Genomic DNA, 27,833 nt, shown 5'->3' on the forward strand with positions numbered 1-27,833 from the left:
TGGTTAAGAAAAGCTGTCTGATGTTCTGAAGTAGGCTCGTCCATGATTAAACACGATTCATGTGCATTTTAGATCCTTAACATTTTATTTAAACTCGTTCATAGAGTCTGAGAAGAAAGAAGAACGCAGCAAACTATTTTTATGAGACATGCTTTATCTATACGGCACCACTCGCGCGCACTCGCGTAGAGCGCGCACAGAGGCGGTCTAGCAGTCTACATTCTCGCAGTTGCAGAGCGGAGAACCGAAGGGAACAGGGAACCAGAACAAACGGCCCAGAATTCACGGAATACACTTCGGGAGGTGATAGCACGTTTGTTTGTATCGCCTACCGCGTGTCAAATATTCGGAAGGTATGTTTACTTTTCTTGTAATTTGTAAGTGTAGATCGAAAGTAATGGCTAAAGAGTCGATGCCCCGAGAGAACGTTATCCTCATAGACTCTATGATAGAGGGGGTGTCGGGGTAGATCATTCAGTCTTTGTGCGGTGACGAGGTGGTCACCAAAGGCTTTCAGTAAGATCAAACCATATAGAGCGAACGATTTTCTGGGCTTTATCCTCTTGGTGTGATTCATTTGGACTTTATTTGGATTTGGTTAGAACCTAATCTGTTTCGCTCTTCGCAGAGACCCATAGCAGGGTTCTCCGGTTACCTCCGGGGTGCTGAATTTTAGGCCTCTTTCAATTATGGGTGCAAGGGAACCGTACGGCTGTTCTGCCATAAACGCAGGCTGGGATTATACATTTTGACAGCTCCGCGTGACGAGAGATTATTTACACTATAAACGAAACACAACATGCCCACATTGTTGTTAAACGCAGATTTTACCGCCTTAACTTTCTGACAGTTGTTTTTATAACATCTTGTCCTTGACTGGCGAGTTTGGTTACGAAGTAGCCTAACTACTGGATGTTGCTGCAACATTTTGATCATGTCTCCCCGATATTTAGTTAACCAAAACTGTGATAAAATAATAAGCAATTAGTATACCCGAATGATGTCGGAAAACGAAACGCATGCTAATTATTTAGGCTAACTCACTATCGCAGATATCTTGATTCATAGATAGATATGTATTTTTGCAAACTCGTGTAAAACTGCTTTTTTTGCTGTTAAAGACTAAGGAATGCGCCTTCCCATTTCCGCCCAAATCGTGTTGACCACTGTAAACCGTCACCCGTTGGCTACGTATAAACACATCGTTTTCTTTTAACAACCCCGAATACAATTTAGCAGTTCACCTTGCGGATCATTGATGAGGTAATTTAATTTCCCCAACGTCACCTTTCAGACTGGGCTTTGATTATGTAGCTTTGTGTAGAGGTGCCCATGGGGATACTGCACCTTGTTTAGTAAGATGACCTTTTCAGAGTCTATGAGGGAAGCCAGATTCATTATAGTTGGCTCTGTTTAGTGTTTTCCTGTCCTTCCAACAGATTAGCCCCCCCCCCCCCCCAGGAGACCGACATCTGGAGGTAATAGTTAGGCTGCCCAGGTCAAAGAACCTGATTGTTGTTGCAAACCTTCCACTGGCAACAGTGTGTGCGCTCATCTACGTTTGTGTGCTTTGTGTCTTCCTGTGTCGGTGCGCGTGTAACCACACCTGTGTGTGTGCATCTGTGTGTGTGCCCCTGTGTGTGTGTACCCCTGTGTGTGTGCCCCTGTGTGTGTGCCCCTGTGTGTGTGTGGCCTGTGTGTGTGTGTGTTGCAGCAGAGCCAGGATGTCCAGCGAGGTGCCGCCGAGGCCAGACGACAGTCCCAACACCAGCGGGGGCAGCTCGGACGCTGAGCAGAGAGAGGCCCCCCCAGCTGAGCAGCAGGCCCCGGAAAGGGACCAGACCCAGCCCAAGAAGAAGGAGGCCAAGATATCCAGCAAGACTGCTGCCAAGCTCTCCACCAGTGCCAAAAGGTGCACCTACCTACTGTTTTTCATAGACTGTAGTCCCGTGTCAAACATTGTCTTTCGTCTCCTTTTGAAGGCGAGTTGTATCAACAATAGTCGACTTTCGTGCGACTATTTAATAACCGATTCCAAGGTGATGTTAACGACTATGCATACAATCCATAACCATTCTTTAATCATATCGAATATATTGAGATGCTTTTTGGTCGTTTGTGCCTTAAGATAAGCTTACCTTGTCAGGCTATTTTATGGTCATTGAGATCATGACACGTAATGGGTCACTGAACGTTCAAGAGAAAACAAGTATTTTTTTCTCCTCTGTATGAATGTGAGTATGCCAGCCCTGTAATTGTTCTCCTGCTCGTACTGCCTGTTTCATCGCTTTCACACGGCGGCAGCGGCACACAAATTGTGCCACCTCAGGAGAAAGAAAAAGAAAATCACACAGCCGACAAAATTACACGGCATGCACGCGACAGAGAATGACTCTATAACTGTGCTGATTGTATCACCCCCCCCCCCCTTGTAAAAGAGGTATTCTCCTCCTTCAGTGAGCAAGGCACAGTTGCCCCCCCTCCTCCACCACTACCTCATCATAACCAGTAATAACAACACAAGTGAGAAGGAGGTTTGTGCTGTTGTTGCCGTCACGCACCCCTGCCCCCCACACCCCTGCCCCCCACACCCCTGCCCCCCACACCCCTGCCCCACGCTCCCGTGCCCCCCACACCCCTTCCCCCCACACCCCTGCCCCACGCTCCCGTGCCCCCCACACCCCTTCCCCCCACACCCCTGCCCCACGCTCCCGTGCCCCCCACACCCCTTCCCCCCACACCCCTGCCCCAGACTCCCCTGCCCCCCACACCCCTTCCCCCCACACCCCTGCCCCACACTCCCCTGCCCCCCACACCCCTGCTCCCCTGCCCCACTCTCCCCACGGCGTGAAGCCTGGCTGTGGGCGGGACATTTTGGCTGCAGAACGAGTCTTATGGCAGCCGGGGAGTCTCGACAGCCCCAGATGAACAAAAGGACCACCTGAAGTTGGTGTCTGGGGTGGGAGATGGGGAGGTGGGGGTGGGAGGTGGGGGTGGGAGGTGGGGGGGTTGGAGGTGGGGTAGGAGATGTGGGGTGGGGGATGGGGGGTGGGGATGGGGAGGTGGGAGGTGGAGGCAGAGGCGGGGGGTGCGGGTGGATGCTCGCCTGCGTCTCTCCCGTGCCCGTGCTTCCCTTTCACCGCTGCACGATCACACAGCTGAGCCAGCATACATTACGGCATATGAGGGAAGCCTATTTATTTTTCTTCCATGGCAGCTCTGAAAATCTGCAAGGTTAAGATGAGAGTGGGAGTGGTCTTAGTGGTTTTCTTTCGTTCTTTTAAGTAACAGTTTGGCTTTAGGCTGAAGCTGCCAGGCACATCCGCCCTCCCTCCCGCCGGTTGGGTAACTGATTGTAAAATATAGCACCTAGCTGTCGGATTCCTTGAAGGCAATCATTGGCATAGTTATGTAATGAGCACTGGCCGACTGTGAAATTTGACCCCTGCCCTCTTTGCTCACTAAGCCTTTGTTTATGTGCTCTGTGTATACGCTACCAACAGCGAGAGAGAGAGAGAGACAGAGAGAGTTACTGCCAGGAACAGAATTAACTTGTCCATGTAGACAATATCATATCCTTATCCGGCAAGGCCTTCTGACATCAATATCAATTTCTACATGTGTAGTAAAACAGGGCAGAGATTCAGCCGTGCATCTCTGTGTTGATCTTGCATGACAGCCTGCATCGCCTTATTCAATCACACCACACAGGAGCTCATTAGAAAATCAATGAGGTATTCAGTGTGTACACTTACAGATTGATTTTACAAACAGAATGTATATAACTGGATGCCTGCACACACTGCCTGTGTGTGTGTTTGTGTGTACGTGCGTGTGTATGTATTAATAACACTGTTCCGCATTTCATTTGCAGGATTCAGAAGGAGCTGGCAGAGATAACCTTGGATCCGCCGCCCAACTGCAGGTAGGCGCCCGTCGCGGCGTGTGTTTAACCGCTGGCCCTTTTTGCTCGCTGCTGCTGTCTATTAGAGGGTGTGTCAATAGATGCCTGTGGCTGATGAATCACACAGGTAGAACATTGTGCGACGCTACAATGCTGTTTGACTCCGGCCAGGGCCCAGATGAATGAGTCTGTCTGAGAGCCAGACGGAGGAGGGGGAACCAGGCCATAAATGAGTAAAAGAGCTGTGATGGAGCTGATTGGCAGTGTTTACAAGTGGGTTTGCTGTAGCAACAGAACCGTATTTTGCTGGAGGCTCCCGGAGGTGGTGAAAGGCTCTCTCTCTCTCTCGGTGGCTCCACCGACTGACAGGGTTTATTTGAACTCTCAGTTTAAATTTGGAGGAGTGCGAAGCTACAGTGAACACCCCTCCATCAAGACCTGTGGGTGTTTTCAGGGGGTGTGGGTTTTTGGTGAGTCAGCTTTTGGTCACCCAAAGGCTTTCACCCTTTAGGTGATAGTGGGTGTGTGCGAGCATGTGTGTCGAGGAATGAGGGGTGAGAGACACCGGTGTTTGTCAGGGCTGTAAAGATAGAATTAGGTTTCTTCGGTCGAGAGATGTGGAATGACGGCAAATAAACATTTGCGAATGCAGTCTCTTGTCATGGTTTTGAAAGATTTCCCTCGAAGTGTCACAGTATGTTTGTTACCTCCTAGCATGAAGCAAAGCTATAGATTATCTGGATGAAGCATGCCATTATACTCCCTGACAAAAGCCCAAATAGCAGAGTGGAAAAGAGATTTCATGGTGAGACATTTGTATTGAAAATGACATCTGTATGGAAGAGAAGGGCTGAATTTGAAGGATGTCCATGCTGGAACGAGCCTTCATGACGAATGGATTCACTTCAGTAGCGGTGGCAGTTTGGCTGTTTGGGAAATAGGTGGCGACTGCTGGAGTATACTTGGGCTGAGGGGGAGGGAGGGAGAGGGAGGGAGAGAGTAAGAATGTGACAGAGAGAGGAGGGGGAGGAGGAGAAAGAGAGTAAACCCTGCCTCACTTGCCATCATGCCCCCATGGCAAATGTTCTTCAATCTAACTGCCCCCATAATAGCGGTGTGGTGAGACCATAACTATGATTTATATTATAAATACTCACCTATTCAGATGTTATGAAAATGAACCAAAATCCAAGGACTGCTGTATAGTAGAGATGGTGAATTGAGCTTGATATTGTCAGCCATGCATACTTTATAGTATTGGATAGGCCTACATGATTGGATCAATATGCTGTACAGGTATCAAAGATTGCTTTGTACTGCTCAATCATTGTTGCTCTGCTTTGAGTGTTGGCCCTCGCTGTGTGAGTTAAAACGCTGTCTGCACAGACATGCTGCCCTCACCAGATTTGGCAGAGTTAAGCGGGCCACATTCAGAGCAGCGTCAGATGTAAGGGTTAAGAAGGGTCGCTGTGATGCGACTCATTAGGCTCCAGCAGCCCCTTTAGCACCAGCTCTCCCTCTGCCCTTCCTGGCACAGACAACCCCCCCACACACCAAACACACCTCCCCCCCACTTCATGATCACAGAACTCATAAACATCCCTTCTCCTTATATTCTATGATTTCCCTCCACAGCAGACACAGGAAGGTTTTTATGTCTGTGTGCAGAGTAGAGAAAGGGGAGGGGGGGGTGGGGTGCTCCTATCGTTTAGGATATGAGCATGTCTGCTTTTTCTAAAGGTTTGGCAACATTTTAAAGGACGCACGGCACAGTGGATATTTGGTGGAATGTGTTGGAGATATTCTTCTTTGGTTTAATCATCTTTGTCACTGTGCCAGGGAATAATTAATTGAATGTGACAAGCACTCTGGAAGGGTATGTAAATAGCCCCCACACCAGACACATTATATTACCCCGTTGCTCAGTCGGCCTTTTTTCGCGCAGTGTGTTTTTTTTCTTAATTACCATATCCTTTCATGATAGTCCTGGCAGCGTTTTGATAAGAATCCCCCCGTTGGCTCAGGGAAACAATATGGATCCTGCGGGAGGATTGGCCACACTCTCTCTCTTTCTCACTCTTTTTTGCTCTCTTTTTTATCTCTCTCTCCCCCTCTCTTTCTTTCTTTCTTTCTTTATCTCAATTTCTATCTCTCTTTCTCTTCCCCCCCTACCTCTCCCTCTGTCTCTCTCCACACCTCTCACTCTTCCTTAGTCTTTCCACACCTATCTCTGTCTCTCTCTCTCACCTCCGTCTGCACCCTCTCTCCTTCTTCTCCCGTTATCTCCCCTCACTCCCAGCCTAATCCCAGGAAGATTCTGTGTTGATGTGTTCCAGAGGCATAACTTCCAGATGAATACTAGTCAGCCTCTCCTGCTCTCCAGACAGCAGAGAGCTGAGGAAGAGAGAAGTGGTGCGTGACAGCATTCTTCAGACTCTAATTCCTCATGGTTATCATCAAGGGGCTTGATAGGATTGACTTATACATGCCACAATTTGCATTTTAGTAATTGACTCACAGTGGTTTTTCCCCTAGACTCAAGTCTAATTTGATCAGTATTCTGATGAGATGATTATCAGGCTGTGGATGATGATAAGATGACAATCATCAATGCTGAACCACACTGAACTATCATTTACATGTCTGGGACTAGACATCCAGAGCATGAAGCAGTGGAGGTGATCTCCTGCCTCCATGACCTTGTCTGCTGGTGTTGGTCTGTGATTCAGTCCCCGTCTCCAGGTTATGGAGCCAACCTTTTGATCCGGGCGAAGAGGCTGACCTTTGTATCTTAGCCAGAACTAGCGCATGGCTTCCGCTGCTAAGTGTTTCACATACAGAGAGAGGATAGCCTTGGTTTTGTCACAGGGAGCACTGGCAGACAATGGCTGTTATTGGTGTGGCCTCTGGCACTCATCATATCACTCACTGCTAGCTGCTGTTTGTTAGAAGAGCATGTTTGTAGAAATCTCTGGGCATAGCAGCAGCACTGCTTTTCCGCCCTTTTACAAACAGGAAATTCCTTGGTATCAACATGATCGCTCTGGTCTGTTTAAGCGCCTGTGTGTATTAAAGCGTCGGTCCTGTTTCTGCATCTCAATCTAGCGTGATTGACAGTCAGGGAAAATGGGGATACTTTATGGACTTGCCTAATAGGCTGTCTGACAGCTCCTTTTCATGGTCTGTGAACTTGTTTTGTTTGAGTTTTTTACAACTAAGACAATACAGTACGCTTATCCAAAGTGATCGATTCAGCAGGCGTTGGAATGACTCATACCAAAGCCCTCATTGGCTACCAAACATTTTCTTCTTTTTACAAAAGAACCATATTTTGAGCCCCCTTGTCGGCCATCGCTGTAGCGAGAGATGAATTAAATTTGCAATTTGGAGTCAGCCAAGTGGAACTGTGAGTGTTTTGATATGCCATGCAGTCACTGTTCCAGACCATTAGGTTTTGCTAGCCAGGAGTGTGAATGTTCTGTGAAATCATCTTCATCAAACTCCAACTACCGACACAATAATATGTCCCCAAGAATCTTTTATGGCTTCATTGGGAGTCTTCTGTTGGGAGCTTGAGTGCAGCCAATCTCCTCACCAGTCTCCAGCTCCTTATCATACCCAATGAATAGCTAGATAGATACAAGCTTCATTAATCCCCTAGGGGGAAATGGTGTAACAAAACAGTCGATGCACAAATTATACACAGAAAGCCAAACATTATCCAGTTAGTCAGTTCGTATGAATAGTGTGCAGAGTATGAACACGGTAAATGAAGTCAGTGAGTGACCAGATTGGTGCCCCTGCAGCACTGCCAGTGACCCAGCTCACTGTGAAGCATTCTAAAGTCTAATGGCCACTGGCAGAAAGGACGTCCGACAACTGTCCCCGTGACACCGGACACCGTGGGTGTCAGTCCAGGTGGTCCGCTCTTCCACAACCAGGGGTCCGAGAAGTGAGTGTGAGGCCTTGTCCATAATGGCCTAGCCCAGATCAGTCGAGCCTAACCCAGCCCAGCCCAACTCAGTCCGTGGTTCAAGCAAGCCTATTGCTTGAGTCAGCCCAACCCAGGCTGTCGTCCCCCTAGCTCAGCCTGTCGTAGCCCAGGTGGCTCTGGTGTTGTTGGTAGACGGAGCGGGGAGGAGGAGGAGGAGGTGGAGGAGAGGGGGGTGTTGATGAGGAGACATCCAGCAGGGAGGCAGCCGTACGGTGGCCTGCCAGCTGTTCCATCCCAGCAGCCCCCTCCTGTCTCCATAGCACCAGCCCGTCCCTCAACTGCAAGGACACACACACACATACACACACCCGCACATGCAATAGACAGACTGTAGCATCTGCACACACCCTCATAGCCTCACACGCGTCACAAACACAGTCGAGCACGCACGCGTATCGTGCAATCCCTCTCGTCCCTCGCCATCATCACCCCGGCTTAGAGAGATCGGACGGGCGCAGCGTTCATGCTCAGCGAGCATCCATCACCGTCGGAGCGGTCTGGTCTGTCGACTTTGTTCCAGTGCAAAAGACTCCGAGGTGCAGAAACGAGGATCTGTCTTCCTCCGCAGATTTGTGCAGTGATGCTCGCATGTTTTGGGGAGTCCTCAAGGGGGGCAGGGGGGATGGGGGTGGGGGATCAGCACTGACGGCAGCTCATTGAGGTCAGAACCGCTTCTTCTTGATTCAATGGGATGAATAGAAAGGGAGGGGAGTTAACAGATCAGACCAGGTGGATACATATAGCTGGAAATGGAGTGTAGAGATTGATAGAAGGGGAGATGAGATAGAGAAGGTGACATCGTGGGGGATTGGCCCATCAACTGGACAGAAGCTGGAGAGAAGACCGGCACACACCGGGAGCTGACACGACAGACAGAATGACTCCCTCCTCTCTGTGTCTCCCAGATGTGGAGGGGCTGTCTTTCTCTAGTCTCTCACCTAAAGAACCTCTTTTTCTTTTCCACCCTGCACGCCTCCCTCCTTTTCGCCGCTGCTCTCTTTCTTTCGTCGCTCATCTTCAGTTCGCCAGTTCGTGTCTATGTCTTCAACTGTCCTGTCCTTGACCGTCTATCCTTCCCTCCCCCCCTCTCTCTTTCTCTCCCTCCCTCGATCCATCTTGGGTGAAAATCTCTCCTTCCATGCATGCTGGCTTTCTTTTGTCTCTCTAGCTCTCTCTCTCACCCTCCCCTCCCGCTACAATCCTACACTCTCTTCTCCCATTCTCTCGCTCTGTTCCTCTCTTTCCTTTCATTTCTCTTTCATCCCTCTCGCTCGCTCTCTCTCTCTCTCCGCCCCCCTCCCTCCCATCCTCCATCTCTGTGTCCTCTCTCCTCTGCAGTTAGCCACAGCTGAGTGAGCCAGGCCTCCTCTGCAGGCAGAGTAAACGAGGTCATCAGTGTTATTATCCGACATGCACATCATGTCTTTGTGTTAGATTAATGATTAGTGCCTCTCATCAGATGTGCCACCCTCCTCTGGAAAGGGCTCGGCAAAATCCTTCCGCGCACACCAGACACCACACGCATACTGGTCAGATCCATGCGCACACGATCACATGCAACAACGACAAAAAAGATTGCACACAAAAATACCACTTCCTCTTTCTTGCGTGCAGAAAACCACAGCTTCGTCTGACATAAAGAAACACACACCTTTGCTTCCTCCGCACAGCCCAGAGTCAAATACTGGGTGAACAATCTTACAACATCCCCTCACTTCTATAAGGTTGTGTATTCTCTCTCTAACCTCTTGGGATACATTATTTATTTGTTTCACAAATGTGTTTATCCTGTGCACTGCGCAGCTTAAGAGGGCTCTCATCCCCCTCTAAGCAGCCTGTTCAACAGCAACACAGCTGGGTTTTATTAAATTAATTGTAAAGGCAGAGCTTAATGTAGCTTAGATGTCATACTTAGCTTTAGGATCGTTTGTACAGCTAACATCAGTGGAAACCATTATGTATCTGTTAAATCTTGTGTGTATATGTTATAGAAACAATCTTATTTGTTAGTTTGAATGATGTACCTTGAAAAACATGAATAGGTTAGAAGGAATTGTTAGAATGTGCAGTAAATAGCAGACACAAATCTAAATGACGTCTCCCAACAGCACAGAGTCAGTGCCACAAAGAAAGCCTAATTAATCCTTGCTGACCCTTGTTCAGTGTCTTCAGGGTGTTCCTCGCTGACCCTTGTTCAGTGAGTTCCGGATGCTTCCATCTGGTTGCAGATATAATCTGCCAAGGTGCAGGACCAACATGTTTAAAAACCAATTTGTCTCTGCTGCTACTGGCCTTTTGAGTGACATTATTCAATTAAATGTTTTTTGGTGTAACTTGTGTGTAATGTGTTGATCGGTGTGTGTTGATTGTTTATGATGACTGTATTTACTGCTGGCTGTGCTACAAATTGCCGCTTGGGGATAGTACCCTGACATAATATAGATAAAATATATCTGCCTGTATAAAATATAATCTTTTTGTATTATGATCTAAGTATTTCTAGAGATTTATTTATATATACTTTCAAATGTGTTGTAGGCTATCTAGACATATTTATTTCCAATAGCTTTTGGAGGAGGCAGAGCAGATGAAGTCTGTTGTGTCAGCTCCCCTTGTTGGCCGTTTAACAGCCAATCTCCCCTGTCATCAGGGCGGTAAAACAAACAGCTGGCGGGAAAAAAAAGAAAACAGTCCAGGCGTCTCACTATCAGTCCGTGTTGTTCCAGCTTTACTGAACTAACCAGTTGTGAGGGGTGAGATAAGGGCGCAGCCTAGAAATGCCAGCTATGCTCCTGCCTGCATACCTTGATATTTCCTGAAAATATGTTCTAGATCAGACAGCAGGGACATGAGGATGGTGGACTAACAGTTTTATCATTGACCCTTGGTCGTAGGTTGACAGTTGTGTTGTGGTGTCAGGCTAACTAGGTTGAGGCCTTGCTGCTTCGAGACTATAATGTCGGCTCCTCGCACTCTATCACTGTCAGTGTGTTTTGATCCCGATCCATCACTTTCCAAAGAGACGGCTTCCCCCTTTCTATGGTGTTATGAGGGCTCCCGTGCATTAGGTTTTTGATCCATATCGAGCATTCTTTATGGCAGGGAGAGACCAAGACGTCTTTGCGCAGCACGGTTTCTATTTGTTTCAGTTAACGTTCATGCTTGGCTCGTGCCCCTTCAAACTGCCGTGGAGTTAAATCAATAGTGCACTGAGAGCCAAGATGCACCCACCCACACAAACAATAAAACGCAATCCAGTCACGGCGTTTTTAAAATCATCCTTTAATGTATTCCAGTCAGCAGACAAGGCCTGGGAAGCCATTGGAACGATGCATATTTCATTACTCGGGGATTGTGTTCCAAACAATCGTTTATGCTCGCCGGTTCTACACGGGAGAATGGGGGAACATTTCGGTAGAGATGTTAGATGCACCCCATCAAAGATATCGGTCTGATGTTATCATTGAGCTCATAAAAAGTTACTTTTTCCTGCAGCAGTTTTGTTGATGCCCTCAACGCTCATGTTTACCCTTGATAAGACTTAACTAATCGCTGGGGCTTCAGAGAGAGGAGGGTGTACGATATAGTTGCCTTCGTTTGTGTGTAGGTCACTTCTATATCAGTTGTAGTGGCTGTATTGAGCCGATGGGAGTCATTCTCTTCGCGTCATCTTTCTAATTTGATACCAGTCAGTGCACTGGCAAGGTCCAGGGCTTCTATTAATCAAAGTGTGTGCCATGTTCCAAGACCGCAGAGGAGACTGCCAGGGAATGGATACCCCTAGGGATCATCTTCCACGCACGGTAAATCTCGGTTTAATTGTCTCCATGCCTGCCTGGCTCATACAGCTGACGTGGCTGTCTGCGCTAGCTATTAAGCTACCTATTTATCTAGCTATCATGCTACGTATCTACTAGCTATTTAGCTACCTATTTATCTATCTATCTATCTAGCTACCTATTTATCTAGCCATCTATCTACCTATCTAGCTACCTATTTATCTAGCTATCATGCTACCTATCTTCTAGCTATCTAGCTACCTCGAGCTACCTATTTATCTAGCTATCATGCTACCTATCTACTAGCTATCTAGCTACCTATCTAGCTACCTATCTATCCTATGAAAAGATTCATATCGTCTGTTGAATAATTAATGTGCCCTTTTGTGGTGCTGCTGTGGCCTTTAAACCTTGGCTCTTAATGGGGGTATCTCCTTTTATCTCTTGGTTTCAGAAGGGTGGGGGGAAAAAAACAGTAGGGCTTTTTTAAGAGCAGTTAATGTATGGATGTTCATCACTGGTGCAGGAGAATCATCTGTGCATTGGCCAGAGTTCCTCCTCCTGCTTTCCCCTGCACCTGTTGGTAGAAGCCGTCCATCCCCTCCATGCCTCTGTCCATGCAGGCAGCCAGGGCTTTCGCCCCATATCTATGGCTCGTGCGTGTGTAAACAGCGAAACATTGGCACCGCGACAAATGGCTCCAACGCAAACACACTGGGCCCACGATGGGATTCCATTACCGTTCTGGCATGGAGTCCTGCGCAGACACACTGAGACCATGCTGCCACTGGTCTTACTGCCCCCCCCCCCCACACACACACACACCCCCACACACACACACCCTCACGCCACCCCCACAAAGGCAGGCATATCAGCTCCCTGCCAGGGCTTTGATTTCATTTCAGGTGTCACTCCCCAACAGCTGGTCTAGGGCTGGGGACAGGAGGGGAGGCCGCGCATTCCCTGTCGCCTTGGGAAATCTCTGTGATGTACGATGGGAGAAATCTGGTCATCGGCCATTATCAGAGCAGGGCAGAAACGCACGGAAGAGTCTGTTCCCGAGAAAGAGATGTTTGAATGTGCTGACCAAGGAAGGGAGGAGGGACAGCCTCAGCCCTGGCTCTAGCCTCAACCCTGGCCTCAGCCCCAGCCTCAGACAGGGACTGTGTGCTTCTCTGCGAGCAACTGCCATTCAGGGCGCATCTCAACAACGGTGTGGCGTGAAATCAATGCACACAGTGCAGCCTAATCAATGCCGCCATGATCACTATAGGCATGGCGCTGAGCGATGGTTTTCATTTGGTTCGCTCCGGAGGTCAAGGATGCTTTCCTCCAAGAAGCCACCCTCCAAGCATCCCGTCTTTCTCTACTAGGGCAACCACAGAGGCTTGTGCTTTTCTAGCAGAGGACAACCAACCAGCCGGAGCCTGCTCATCACCAGGGGCGTCAAGGGCGGGGCCAACGAGCGCCTCAGGACACGAATGGCCCGCTGCTCGCTGAGTCGGCACGTCTGGCCGACCTTGTGTCGTCCACCGTGGTGTGTGTGTGTGTGTGCGTGTTTAGATAAGATCCCCTCTGCTCTAGCTGCTATCTCCCCCATTACGCCTCTGTGCAGGGTGCAGGGTCATTCAATCATTTGGGCTGTTGCACTTAGACAGACTGACAGACTTGGCCCCCTTTGGTTTTACAAGGATTAACACACATGTATATAGGTCTTTAAATAGCTCGGACCGGGCTTTTTTTTACATTCTACTTTTGGCTGTAACAGTAGAAGTTAGCGGTCTAATCTTACTGTTTGAGCAGGTCACTCTCATCCATTTCCACCAGTACAACAGATTGCATAAAATGTCCTTCTTGCCAGACTCCTAATCTCCTAAATTATTTTTCTCCCAATAATTTAAGTAGTTTTAGGTTAGAAAAACCTCTCAGTGTGCAACTCCCACAGGGTTTTCTGAATGTTAAGGGAGAATGTTCATCGTATCGAACTGTCTGTTGTTATCTCTCTCTCTCTCTGTGTCTCTCTTTGCTGCAAAGTGTTTTGGCTGCTGCCTCATCCCTAGACAATGGATGAGAGGGCTTTAACTCTGACTTTTAAGTGTGCTGAAGGTGTATACGCCAGTTACTTGTTCAGTTACCTTGTTAAATTGTTTCTTATTTTTTGTACTCATTTCATCTCACTTCTAGATAAGCCTCCTATGTATTTCTTCTTCTCAGGATCCTTCCCCCTCTCCATCTCTCAGTCTTTCTCTTTCCCTCTCTCTTGTTCAGTTTTGAAGATTAAAGAACTTTGAGATAGAAGGACATTTTAAAACACCTTTAAGATTGAAGATTTTTTCAGCCAGTAGCTGAAAAGATCACAGAAACTGCTCTGTTTTGGGACAGATCCAAAGTTTGCCGGAGATTGTTTGGTGAGCACTAAGGAGATTCAGACAAACCTGTGTTCAGCCTTGTTATTATTAAACAGTTTCATTTTGTGTGTCATTGACATGCAGCTGATGCAAAACCTGTTAGTGTGTAAATGTTGGGGTCAGGGCTCGCAAATAACCTTTTTCCTCACTGTCCCAGTACCATCCCAAAGTGCGAAATTAACCGTCCCAAACTGAACTTCAATGGTCCCAAAATGATAATTCTTGTCTTTTTGCATTTTGACATTCTTACATGCATCTAGGTTATTTGCAGCACTATTTAAGTAATCAAAACAGTCGTCTGACTCTAAACTCGACTGTACTCTTTTGAGGTGGGCTCCCAGGTGTGTGCGCTGGCATGTTTGCCTCCACTGACATTTCTTCCTTAATTCCGTTCAGACAGAATACCGTCTCTGTTGTGCTGCTACGCAGCGCTCGTCCATGGTTCTGACCGGAGCCATGTGTTGGTAGACGTTTGAGGAATGTGAGTGCAAACCCCTCAAGGACTCTGTCTGCAACCCACAGCCTTTTCATCTGTTTACTTTGTCTCTCCATTGCCGTCTCCGACTCCCACACTCGGCATTCAGTCCGCTCGATAACCCGGTGACCGACACACTTGCCTGCCGGCATGACCTCCAGAACCCTTTTAGCTCGTGTCAGATGGGGTGGGTGGGGGGGGGGGGGACGATGGAGGGGAAGGGATGTTGACCCTCTCATCAGACAGACTCCTCCTCGCCCCAATCAGCTGAAACATCTGCAGTCCCTGGCTTTCTGTCCATGCCAGTTCTTTCATTTTACATCTCATTTCATTTTCTATATTTCTATATATTTTTATGAAATCAACATGTATTTGAATAGCCCTTTTTACAAGCAATGTCACAGAGAGCTTCAAATACGCCCATAGAACTGGCCCTCAACCAACCTAAACCCTCAAGGAAGACAAGGAAAAACTCCCAGAAAAACTCACTAGAGGAGAAGAAATGGAGGAAACCTTGGGAGGAGCAATTCAGTGAGAAGTCCCCTCCTCCAGAGACGGTTGGTGAAATCGAGTTGCAAGAGAGGTGCAAGTATCAAGTTCAAAGAACACAAGGAAAAACTGACTACTATTTCTCCATCTCTCTCTCATCCACACCCTCCCCCCCTTCTCCCTTCCCTCTCTCTCTCTGTTTCTGTCGTCTGTGTTATTGCTCGCAGCTTTTCCCGGCTAGTCAGGGAAGGTTAATGAATGACCGTTTCCCTGCAGTAATGGAAGCCATTAATGGCTGAGGCAACATGAAAGGTTATCACAAACACATTCACCGTTCCTTTAGTGCCTGAGTGAGTGAGATGAGGGAGAAATGACTCATATCCAACCTTATCATTTACTCCAATTATCACAGAGGAAGCGGGGTAATAAATTGAAGTCGAAGTGTGTGTGTATTTATTTATGTAGACGTTAAAATATTCATGGAGTGGCGTGTGGAAACGATTATGGTTTGTTACGGTCTCCTCATGAGTTGTCGCACGTCCAGAATCGCTTTACCTGTCTTTTTGTAGTCTGTGTATGTGTGTGCGTGTATGTATGAGTTTTTTGTGCCTGCGTGTGTGTGTTCATGATCCAGAAACCTCATTGTAACTAGGCTGTGATTTTAATATGGAAGTGTGGACTGGCTGGTCCAAGTCCAGAGCCTCAGCCCAGGCCTAATGCTGCCACAACAAGAGCTGGTGGCATGAAGGGGGGGGGGGGGCGCTTGTTACTGTGCTGCAAATCCTGACTGAGATCTCGATCAAATCCTGTCATACCAGATCATTCACAAAGCCAAAGGGCTCATCATCCTGTCTGCTCAGTGTGTTTGAACACAGCCGTAATTCCGCCTTGGTTAGTGTATCTCTGGAGCGTGGCTTCGGGGCATGGACTGAACAGCTTGCTGTCTTAGTTGGACATGAAATGTTTTTGCCTAATATCTTGATTTATTTTTAATGATCTTGTCAAAATAACAAACAAATAATCATAAAATATGTACTAGATGCTGTTAGGTTGGTTACTGAAGGGTGTGTTTGATCTTGGACGCATGTGAAAGGAATCCTGATGTAGGGATTGATGTGATTCCTAAAGTCTTGGATTGGTACAGTGATGACCATCTACACCAGTAATGACAGTGAGATCACTCTGGAGTTTTCGCTCCACTGATGAAGTGTTGTGTGTACTCGTGCATCCACGCGGGTGCTATAACACATGGGTGTTGTTTCCATGGAAATCCCTCCTGCCGCACAAATCGCATGCACACACGCACACACATGCACACTCCAGGGATGAGTTGCTAGGCAACATGCCCAAGACAATGGGGACCCCGCAATTGGTTTAGCACTGATTGAAAGGTTAGAGGTCGTCGTATCTACACTGGGGTCGCCCTGCTGGAAGAACGAACGCCCTCCCCATCTCTTTATCTCTTTACCTCTCCCACACCCCCCCGTCCCTCTCCTCCCTCCCTCCCCTGGCTCCCCTCGCGCCTGGCAGCCCCCGATCCTGATGAACTTCGGCATTGTGGGTATTTAGCTGGCCAAACTAGGAAGAACAAAGCCCCAGCACAAGCAAACACACAGGCCTTTTTGCAGCAGGGACAAAAGAATGAAAAGCGCTTTTCTCTCAGCCGAGATTTGTACGTTTTTGGCCTCCTATTTTGAGCCTTTTTACAGTGGATCATTCCATGAGACCTCAAGGACAAGCCTTTGGAGCTTGGAAACTGTGATGGAAGGGGGGGGGGGGGGGGGTGATCACTGACTAACGACATTGGAGGGAACACCCAGACCGGCTTTACAAATGAACCCCCCGGGACGTTTACAGCTCAGTGAAAGCACATCGTAACCTCGTCATGGTTGTTAGTCAATACTCTTGTAAATCCGGTCCCTCTTTGATGACATCAGATGAGGAGATGGAAGAAGAGAATCCGGACAAAACATTGAGAAGCGATCAAAGTCATCTAATTCGGGGGGTGTGGGGGTGAGGGAGATGGGGGTTGAGAGGGTTAGGGAGGGATGGCAGTTCCTTTTGTAACAGGTAGCTGCTTCAAGATCTCTACCTTGAAACCTGCCAGGCTAAAAACTGGCATGTTGAACAGTGAAATGAGGAAGGGAAACCGGTGATGCTCTTGGTTGCAAGGTCATGGACGGTATCACGGGTGTGTGTGAAGCGATGGCCGCCGCTGCGATCGACGTTAGCTCCGGGGACGGGACTGGGCCGGTGCTATGCTGTATTATCCGTCGACAGGTATAATCCAGTTAGGCTGTAATCTGGAGTTGGAGGGATTAGCCTTCTAGGGAGGAATGTAAGTAGATGGTAATGCTCCCATGGTCTGTCTGTTCTGCTGCACTGTCATCCTCTGGGGCTCTGACTGGCTAGGGCTGGCCCACTGCTCTGCACTGGGGCCAAGTGGGCCCCGACCGTCTACATGTCTGTCTGCCTGCCTATCTTCCTTCTTGTCTGCCTGCCTGTCTGTCTCTTTGTGTCTGTCTGCCTGTCTGTCTATCTGTCAGCGGGTGAGGTCTATGTGTGGCCCTGAAGGATGGATTTGTGCTGTGTGAGCAGTGAGCGGTGTAGATACCACCCTCTGGAGATTTGTCGGCATTTGTGCCTTGCCCTTGAGCATGGAAAAATGGCTCTGACGTTTCAGTAATAATTTACTGTGTGTAGGCCCGGATTTGGAGACGGGAAACATAGCTGGATCTACTTATACATGCATTTAGTAGACTCTGTATGCTACTGATCACAGTGAGTCAGCATTGGTTTACTGTGTCCTGTGAAGTGTGCTGTGGTAAATCAGCGGGCCGCATACAATTTACTGGGTGTTTGGTTTTTGTGTCAGATTCTCGCTGGCTAACGGCCCCATCCCCTTCCTGATTTACTCTGTCTGTATCGCTCTATGTCTTTATTTCAGGGGGTGGGGGGGGGGGAGGGGGGAAGGGGATCTTTGCACCGTCACTCAGACTCATTAGGGCGATTGATTGGGTAGCGTGGCCATCGATACGCCCACAATGGGAGGGGGGGGGGGGGGTTGATGAACGATGTAATTATCTTCACAGAGGTCACACTTTATTTAGCGTGTTCCTGCATGGCTTCAGGGCAGATCTTCAAAGCCATGGCTGTGCATAGTGGCTGGGAAGGGTCTCCAGCTTGTTCTTGTGTTTAATGTGCAGATTCAGGCAATGTCCCATGGGCTAAATCTGACAAATACATTGTATTACCAAGGCAGAGCTTTGCCCCGCCCCCTCTTTTTCCTCATTGACCCAAATTGACTGGGTGTTTTCCTGTTTGACCCTCTCGTTCCCTCCACAGCATTCAGACTTGAAGCAGTGGTGGGGGACAATACTAGAAAACATACACTATACAGAACACACTTCACTGGACAAGCACTGTTCTTCCTTCAAAAACAATCTTTCATCCTCATCTCTGTCTGTTTAGAGACAATTGGTTATCTCAGAGGAGATGAACCAGGGTGCCCCATTTACAATTCCATACCACATATGCTCCTGACCCTTGTTCAAGGGCCTGTTTAGCTTGGCGGACGGGAGGGGAGAGGGTTCAGGGGATGATGAATTAGGAAGTCTGCTCACCACTGCAGCGTCTGTTTGTCCTTCAATAGCTCCTTTTGTCTTCGTGTTTTAGGGGCCCGTGGGAGTGTTTGGAATCTGCAAACGTGCTTGCGTGGATGTCCCAGTGTCTAGGTCATTGGATAGTTGTCTGCACGTGTGTGTGCTTGTGTTTCACATAAGCTGAACACGAAAGAAAGTGCTAAACGGCTGTATTTATTTGTGTTGTCTGGTTTATTTCTCTGGGGCTGGTTTCAGACCCACCGCAACACAGTTGACGTTTTTCTGTTCCCTCACCACCTTGGACTTTCTTTCCTGCCTCTCTTTTTACACTCTCTCTGTCTCTCTCTCTCTCTCTCTCTCTCTCTCTCTCTCTCTCTCTCTCTCTCTCTCCCCTTGCTTTTTCTTTTTGGCTCTCTTCTTTTTTCTCATTCTCTACCTCTCTCTCTGTTTCTCTCGCTCTGTCTCTCTCTCTCTCTCTGTCTCTCTCTCTATCTCTCTCTCTTACGCTCAAACACACACACACACACACACACACACACTCACACCCTCCCCGTCTGTGATATTCCCCCTTGCAGCTTTCTCAAAGTGCTGAGTAGCAGCTTGTGGTGTGTGTGTGGAGGTCATAAATAGACAGAGGTGTGACTGGTCTCTCCAGCAGGACTAAGAGGGAAGAGTGTTAACACAGACATCCCCTGTCATGCTTCCCCTTGTGTGGGACCATCTCTCTCTGTCTCTCTCTCTGTCTCTCTCTGTCTGCCTGTCTGTCTCTCTCTGTGCCTCTTCTCTTTCCGTCTCTCTCTCTCTCTCTCTCTCGCTCTCTCTCTCGTTGTCTCTTCAGACAGCCACTGAAGGTCTCAACCTCTGCATTCACCTCTGGTGCTGTGTGTGTGTGTGTGTGTATGTGTCTGAGCTCACCTCAGGTCTGCAGAGAGGAAACAGTCCATTTCAACCCTTACTTGACGTTGTTGAATGAAAGTTCCTTGTTTTTTATTTCAGGCCTGCACAAGTAAAAATAGTTTTTAGGAAGAGATGTGAGAGATGGTGGGGAGAGTACAAGATTGCGGCGTGGGGGTGTGGTGAGGCTGGGCTGGGCTCGCGAAGAGCGGAAAGAGAGGGAGGAGAAAGAGAGAGACAGCTCTCCTGCAGATCCTCATCTTAATTATGACGCAATGATTATTGGAGCTGGGTGGAGAAAATAGACACCGTGGGAAATCACAGCCTCATCAACCTGCTCTGTTTCAACACAGCTCCATCAGGTAGACTGGTAGAACATAGAGTAGTGCTGAAACATCCTCTGATGTAGGGTTCTCTGATAGCCATTTGCCACGTTTTTTTACATCAAGTGTGAGTGATTGAAAAATGAGTGCTGTTTCTCGGCAGCGGTAAGATAAAATTGTATCGCACACTCGGGTATACTGCTCTTGCCGGTCCTCCTGATCATGGAGCATTAGAAAGGCAGGACCTTCCTAACCAATAGCTGTGGAGTCTGGGGGGAGAGACTCAACAAGACTTCTGTTACATCATTAAATAGATCATTGGGGAGGTCGCTTGGCAACCAGCGACTCTCCAAATATACCCATAATTCTGAGTTTATGGGGTTGTCCTGGGACTTGAGGACAGAGAAGACGGTCCCTGGCCAGTAGTGAGAGGAGGATGGTGTATGGTGGGGGGTGGGCTGGGGTGGGGTGGGCTGAGAGCCATGCACCAAACACCTGCTCAGACAGACAACATGACCCACAAACAGATTTGTCCTTCACCCGCTACAGCGGAGCATAATGCACAGGCAGGGCTGCCTCCTGCAAGTCCACCCTGTCATCCCTCAGCCTAGATTTAGAAAGCAGAACATGTCACCACTTGCAAGCACAAGCCCCCTCTCTTAACCTGCTCCCACAATCCCTCACTGTCTCCCAAACACAGCCAGACATGAAATAGGACTACAGCAGGCCTCTAAGCCCTACAGCAGCCAACTGCTTCACATGAATAACTGGCCTGATATAGTATACTGGCATTAATTCACCTAGGTCTTTCAACTCTCTCTCTCGCTCTCTCTTTCTCTCTCTCTCTCTCTCTCTCTCTCAGCAGTCTTGCTCTCTCTCTCTCTGTCTCTCTCTCTCTCAGCACTCTTTCTCTCTCTCTCAGTACTCTCTTCCCTTTTCTATTGCTCTCATTTTCCCCATCTCTCTCTCTCCCCCTCCTAAAATGTACAAGCTGAAAGTAATAGTTGTATAAGAAAGTAACTGGGGCATTTGGTCTTATTATTCAATTTGCCCGTGGAATCCCATTAGTGCTTCCCTCTGCTGTGTGGGTAGAAGGAGAGACGGTAACAATGGAGTCAGACTGGAGCCAGCTGCTCGACATCATGGCTCAGATGTACAGACAGGGAAAGATGTGTTACTGTTCTGAGCGAGAGCGCGCGTGTGTGTGTGTCAGCTCATCGCATCAGAATCAAATCAGTCATACAAAAAGAGTTTGAGCTCACAGATAATCAGTCATACCACGGGATTGACAGATAAAATCAGCCTTGTTTGATTATATGAGAATGGCATCTGGTAATGAAGGATTTCACATTGGTTGAGGTGCTCCTGAATAAGAACTAGAGTTACAGGATTAAAGAGATATTCCCTGATCCTCCATTCTACTTTCTTCTCTTTCATGCTCGCAGTGTCGCTTGTTGGTCCCCGTGTCTAATGTATTTTAAACATCATGTATATCTTGAAACACCTCGTTTGTGCATTAGTAGAGTTAGGCTATGAGTTCATTTCAATTTCCTTTATTTGAGGCTTTTCCCAAACCATACCTCACCAGTTAAAACATTGTCATTGTTATTGAAAGAGTCTTAATTGTCCTTGTCTGTGTGCTTTCAGTGCGGGTCCAAAAGGAGATAACATCTATGAGTGGAGGTCCACCATCTTGGGCCCCCCCGGCTCCGTCTACGAGGGAGGGGTCTTCTTCCTGGACATCGCCTTCACACCAGACTACCCCTTCAAGCCCCCCAAGGTAAGCCCTGCTTCCTCCCCCCTCCGCCTTCCCAAACTCATCATACATATTCCCTGGCGGAGACAGGAACAATGTATCCATTGTTTTCAAACTTCCGCACGGCGTTCAAGGCTTCTTCTCGACGGCGCTTTTCGCCGAAGCATGTTGAAACTGAGTGCGCTGCCTGTGTCTGCAGCCGTTTGAATCACACTCTTGTATCTGTTTTTTGCTGCGCCTCAAACGCAGGGGCGCGTTTGTTTTACTGATGCGTGTGTGCACAGGAGCCGCCGAGTGTGGACTCATGTGCACTGGCCCCTTTTCTGTTTGTTTGCACCTCTGATTCTGTGCGTGGGTTTTTTGGGGGGTTTCGGTACAGGGACGCTCCCTGCCTGAGTGGGCTGGGCTATTTCGGAAGCAAATATTTAGAGGAGCATCGCTGGCAGTTCTGAAAATACAAATAGACAAGTATTTTAGGGATTTTTTCCTCCGCGTTTTTCACCTCTCTATTTACGGAGCACGGTGAACGGGCGAGCTGTCTTGCTTTGGGGAGGATATTTTTAGGAGAGCTGGAGTATCAACAACAGAGAGCACGTGAGCAGCGAGCAGCCTCCTGTCCCGGTGCTCTCTCTATCGTGTGAGACGCTGCGGGTGAAGCTGTGCTGCACCCACGGAGCGCTGGGACCTCGGTGGAGCTCTGCTTGCCCAGGGATGTGGGCCGCTCTGCTGCGCCGTGTCTCTCATGGCTCTCTCTCTGTCTCTCTCTCTCTCATTCTCTGTCGCTCTCTCTCTGTTTCTCCCTCTTCCTACCTCACCCTGCTGTCAGTGGAGGATGAGAGGAAACAGAGCTTCTCTGAAAGCATGCCCCCCTCCCTCCCCATACACACACGCACACACACAGCACGTGGACACACAATTGCACTGGTTTGTTTTTACAGCCTGATTTCCCTCCACTCTGCTCCGCTCTGCTCTACTGCACTTTCCACACCCTCCACTGTTTCACACTGCTTTGTCCTCCTCTGCTCTGTCCTCCTCCTCTCTGCTCTGTCCTCCTCCTCTCTGCTCTGTCCTCCTCTCTGCTCTGTCCTCCTCCTCTCTGCTCTGTCCTCCTCCTCTATGCTCTGTCCTCCTCCTCTCTGCTCCGTCCTCCTCTCTGCTCTATCCTCCTCTCTGCTCCTCCTCTCTGCTCTGTCCTCCTCCTCTCTGCTCTGTCCTCCTCCTCTCTGCTTAGTCCTCCTCCTCTCTTCTCTGTCCTCCTCCTCTCTGCTCTGTCCTCCTCCTCTCTGCTCTGTCCTCCTCCTCTCTGCTCTGTCCTCCTCTCTGCTCCTCCTCTCTGCTCCTCCTCTCTGCTCTGTCCTCCTCCTCTCTGCTCTGTCCTCCTCTCTGCTCTGTCCTCCTCCTCTCTGCTCTGTTCCTCTCGACCGTCAGCCTCTCCGCAGCTTTGTGTGTTCTGGGAGACTTTCTCAGGTGGGATGGGCGGAGCATAAGATGGAGCGGAGTACAGATTGAGGTAGAAGTGTCAGAATGAATGACAGTCGAGAGGGTCGTTAGATTAACGAACCATAATGGAAGCGTCATCACAGCTTATGAGAAGAGCCTGTGACCCAGGTTCATTTCTCTAGTTGATGAAACTGCCGTAAAAGTGCTGTCCAAGCTCTCCTGGGCTAGCTCACCTCGACACGCTGGCTCAAGAGGAGGGAAGAGCGAATCCGGGAGGAGAGGCGGATCCGTGGAACATTACCATCCATCAATGTGTCGGCTGTCCTCCTGGTCACCGCACATCCATTCCTTGGACTGAATGGAGGGATTGTCTTCTGAAGCGCAGGATGAAGGAAAAATCATTCTGTTTATCTGTCCCTCCGGCTCAGGAGAGCCCCCCCAAAAAGTCAGAGGTCGTTCTCTAATGATGTTTAGACTCTCTGGTCCTGATGTTTCGCTTGGCTGTGCAGAGACGAGGACGGGAGGATGTCCTCCGCTGCCGGATGTCACGGCATCCAGGCGTCCCGTGTCGCTGTGCGTTACCGTCACACTCAGACATGCCTACAGCCGCTCAAACAACCTACATATTCGCCAAGCATTTGAAACTGGGTCAATAACATACGTGGGTTGTTTATACAACACATTTGGCGTTATGTATTGGATATGTATCTTTGTATATTTTGTCACTTCAGGGACTGTTCCTTTGGTTTTATTAGTCTAGGTGAAACAAATCAAGTGCGCCCAAAGTTTTGCACTCCATGGGCATTGCTAGTCATGAATCACGTCTGTGTGCTTTATAGAAGGTGCTCGGGGTGTATGAGTACGTTTTGGGTCGCTAAGCTAAGGTGCATTTGTTTTCTCTCCCCCCTTCAGGTGACGTTCCGTACGAGGATCTACCACTGTAACATCAACAGCCAGGGAGTCATCTGTCTGGACATCCTGAAGGACAACTGGAGCCCGGCACTCACCATCTCCAAGGTGCTGCTGTCCATCTGCTCCCTCCTCACAGACTGCAACCCTGGTAAGACTCAGACGACAACCCTGGTAGTAACCACACACACACACAGACTACAACCCTGGTAGTAACCACACATAGACTGTGACCCTGGTAGTAACCACACGTACACACAGACTACAACCCTGGTAGTAACCACACACACACACAGACTACAACCCTGGTAGTAACCACACATACACACAGACAACAACCCTGGTAGTAACCACACATACACACAGACAACAACCCTGGTAGTAACCACACATACAGACTGCGACCCTGGTAGTAACCACACGTACACACAGACTACAACCCTGGTAGTAACCACACACACAGACTACAACCCTGGTAGTAACCATACATACACACAAACTACAACCCTGGTAGTAACCACTCATATAGACTGCGACCCTGGTAAGACTGACTTACACACACACTACCTGCATCCTCAGTAAAACAACCTTAGATACACACACTAAGTGGCCTATGTTAGAGATTGTGTAGTTAGTAAAATGACAATGATTGCTGTGCAAACTTTTCACCTGTGCGGATGACAATGTTGACAGTCAGTGTAGCTTGTTTGACCCTGACACCTTCCTTTCTGTCATAAGATCCATAACACCCCAGCAAACCCTGTTTGTTCACTGGAACCTGTTAGATTGGATTTGTAGAAAAAAAGCCATTGCCATCGAAAATACCAGGAAGCTAATTAGTCCCATTCCCTCACAATCATCAGGGGTTCAGAGACTCCCCTTCCTTACAACCCCCCCCCCCACACCCCCGTCTGTCAGGTCACATTGAGTGGCTACAATCATTGCATAAACGGCCAAGTTCCTTAAAATACAGCTCTGTTTGAGTGCTCCTCAGGCTCCCAGATGCGATTAATGTCTTCTCATCCAGCGTCCAAGTGCGGCACACCGCCGAGCAGGATGGATGTGGTAAAAGCCTCACTGACAGCAGCCACAGGTTCAACCACCTTGTCCAGTAGTTGTACGTAGGTAGGTACGTACGTAGTACAGTCCAGTAGTTGTACCCGCACACTACAAAGCAACTTGGAGGGAGAGACGAAAAGAATGATATTAGAGCGCGGCATTGAAGGAAAGTGAGAGTAACACAAACCAAACGGGGAACCGATAAGAATAGGCGATTGAGGGAGAGTGTGTGGGAGAGAGAGAGACAGGGAGAGTGGGAGAGCGGAGAGCGCACAGCTCTCTGCCGACCTGTAATGGAAGCTTGTTTTCTCTCTGTGGAGACGCAGCTTTGATAGACGACCAAGCTGAGATCCTCTCGCTGGGAAATGATTTTCTTCTTTTTTGTGTGTGTGTATTTTGTTGATGTTGTGTGTCTGAACATGAGCCCCATATTAGCCATAAGCGATATCCAAGAAATCAGTATATTTTCATCTGAATACAAAATGGGCACAGAATGAACCCCTCTGTTTTATATTCTGTCTTCAGCAGAGGGTGTGCATGACCGTAGAGCTGATTCTAAAACGCCCCCCCTCCCACACCCGTCAGAACATGTAATCCAGGCAGGAAAGGTGGGGGAGGGGATCAATGGGACATAGCTCATTAACGGTAAGGGGTGGGTTGGGGGTGGGGGTGACAGTTAATTAACCCTCGCAGGCTTCATCATCCTCTCTCCCCCTCTGTGCCAGGAGGGAGCCCTGACGGGGTGCTCTCTCCAGTCTCTCCACCTCCGACCTGGACGCTCCTCGCCGCCCTGCAGCCTGGAGGGCCTTCTCTTCCCCTACGCTGCAGCTCAGCCAGGCTGAACGGAGGGCTTGTGCGTGGGGGGAGGGGGTCCCTCTACCTGCTCTGCTCTGTTAGGAGACTCAGTCTACTATAGCAAGCCTGACCCTCCTTCCCCTCCCTGTTTATGATGTGAAGTGAATAATACAGACTACATTTCTGTCAGCCCTCACAAGTAGAGCGTTCACACCATTCGCCCCCCCCCCCCCCCCCCCCCCCCCCCCCCCCCATTCACTAAAATCAATAGAGTGGTCCGAGGAAATCCTTCTCACAGACGGTTTCGACGTGTGCGGCTTATCAATAGAGATGTCCACGCTTCAGCACAGCGTCTCTCGTTCCCTACCCCCGGATGCCGAGATTGTTCTGGATTTACCACGTGTCGGACGTGTCAGTGTGATGCCAGGGATAGTGCTGGCTGGTCCCATCTGCCATATGGCGCTTGAAGCAGAAAGAAGGAAGGATCTAGACCCACTTGTTGACGGTGTTGTTCAGTCCATTTGAAAGATAAAAACCGAGATTCCGACAACGAGTGTGAAACATATTTTGACAAAATAGAGGGGGGAAAAGGAATGTATTTCAACGAACACTAATGAATTCCCAAATGTGAAGAGGTCTCTAATATTTGTGTTTTGTTCCTTCCTCACCCAGCTGACCCTCTGGTGGGAAGCATCGCCACACAGTACCTGACCAACAGAGCGGAACACGACAGGATAGCCAAACAGTGGACCAAGCGCTACGCCACATAGACGCCCCGGACACCACACTTTGGACCCCCCCCCACACACACACACACACACCTTTACACACACACACACACACACACACACCAACTCTCCCCTCTCCTCCTTAAATCCATGGAAGCACACACAGGCCCCAGGAGACTCCCCACCTCAGAAAAAGAAAAAAAACGAACTGTTATTTGTTCCATGCTGACTTGAAAGCTTCTTTTTTATACAAAGAGTCTATTGGGGAATTGTATTTTCCAATACACTGAATGTTGATATGGTCATGAAAAGCTTTAATACTGTTGTTGTTATTGTTGATGTTGTTGTTAATTGTTAATTCCTCTTGTTTCATTACCTTGTTAACCTCCCTTGTCGTTTTCACTTGAGTAAGTCCCACCCAGTCCTCTGACCTAAGAGACGGGAGTGCTGACTAGGGTACATGGTTTATTTGTTTGAGAGCTCATCTTCTGTTAGTGCATGGCAGCAGGTTGACTATCCATTCAGCGGACATTCCCCTATAATGAATCTTGTGATTATTTTGCCCTAGAAAGTATTGACGTGGAATGACTCAGCCCCGTCCATTAAAACAACATGGTCAATGTAACTGAGCTGGCTCATCACCACCTATGGTGAGAGCTTTTTTTTTTTTTTGCTTGTACATTTGCCTTGTGAGAATACATACTCATCAAATACTCAATTAAACACTGCCTGTAATGTGAATATGACTGATATCTCTGTCGTATTATCTTATACGTTTGTAGTCACTACTGGATTGACTGTTTCGTTCCTCATTGCGGTGTCACATTTGTGTTTTCTCTCCTTTTTGAATGAGCTCATCTAATATCAGCACAAAGACCTAACACTGACCCCAGCTTCCTGGAGAAATCGCTCTCACTCACCACAAACAACAGAATGATTCAGAAGGTGATTGGTTACCTGAACAGAACCCGCTGTGGTCTAAGAAAAGGCTGTCTGTCGTCCTCTCCAGTGGGCTACAGATGACAGAGCCTCACTTTTCCCTCAGTTTTGTCATCACAATCAAAAAACGTGCTTTGCAATCCACAATTACAACCCAGACATTCGGGATGATTTGTGATGTTGTTATTCCACGTAATAGGTTGAAAGGTCTTCCATCAAGGCCCTTTTCCCACTTGTGTGCACAGTGAAAGCTGCATTCAATTTCAGATCTATTATGGCACAGCTCCCCCTGTTTATGCTCCAGTTCCTCTGAAGGTCTTTGACTGCTGACTCGCTGTT

General features: G+C 48.5%; 1 protein-coding gene across 2 annotated transcripts; it reads left to right on the top strand.

The window, feature by feature from the left end:
* The first annotated feature begins 182 nt into the window (after positions 1-182).
* Positions 183-27,296, top strand: LOC124467604 (ubiquitin-conjugating enzyme E2 E2-like). Of its 2 annotated transcripts, none has more exons than XM_047019934.1 (6): positions 183-353; positions 1,715-1,912; positions 3,875-3,925; positions 21,516-21,648; positions 23,977-24,124; positions 26,500-27,296. In XM_047019934.1, the coding sequence occupies exons 2-6, from the start codon at positions 1,725-1,727 to the stop codon at positions 26,595-26,597; spliced, it is 618 nt and encodes a 205-aa protein (XP_046875890.1). In that variant the 5' UTR covers positions 183-353; positions 1,715-1,724; the 3' UTR covers positions 26,598-27,296. The 2 variants fall into 2 exon arrangements, with proteins under 2 accessions (XP_046875890.1, XP_046875891.1); XM_047019935.1 differs by having other exon boundaries at positions 184-353; positions 1,718-1,912.
* Positions 27,297-27,833: the final 537 nt, after the last annotated feature.

The sequence above is a fragment of the Hypomesus transpacificus genome, chromosome 4, assembly GCF_021917145.1.
Source record: "Hypomesus transpacificus isolate Combined female chromosome 4, fHypTra1, whole genome shotgun sequence".
Taxonomy (NCBI): Eukaryota; Metazoa; Chordata; class Actinopteri; order Osmeriformes; family Osmeridae; genus Hypomesus; species Hypomesus transpacificus.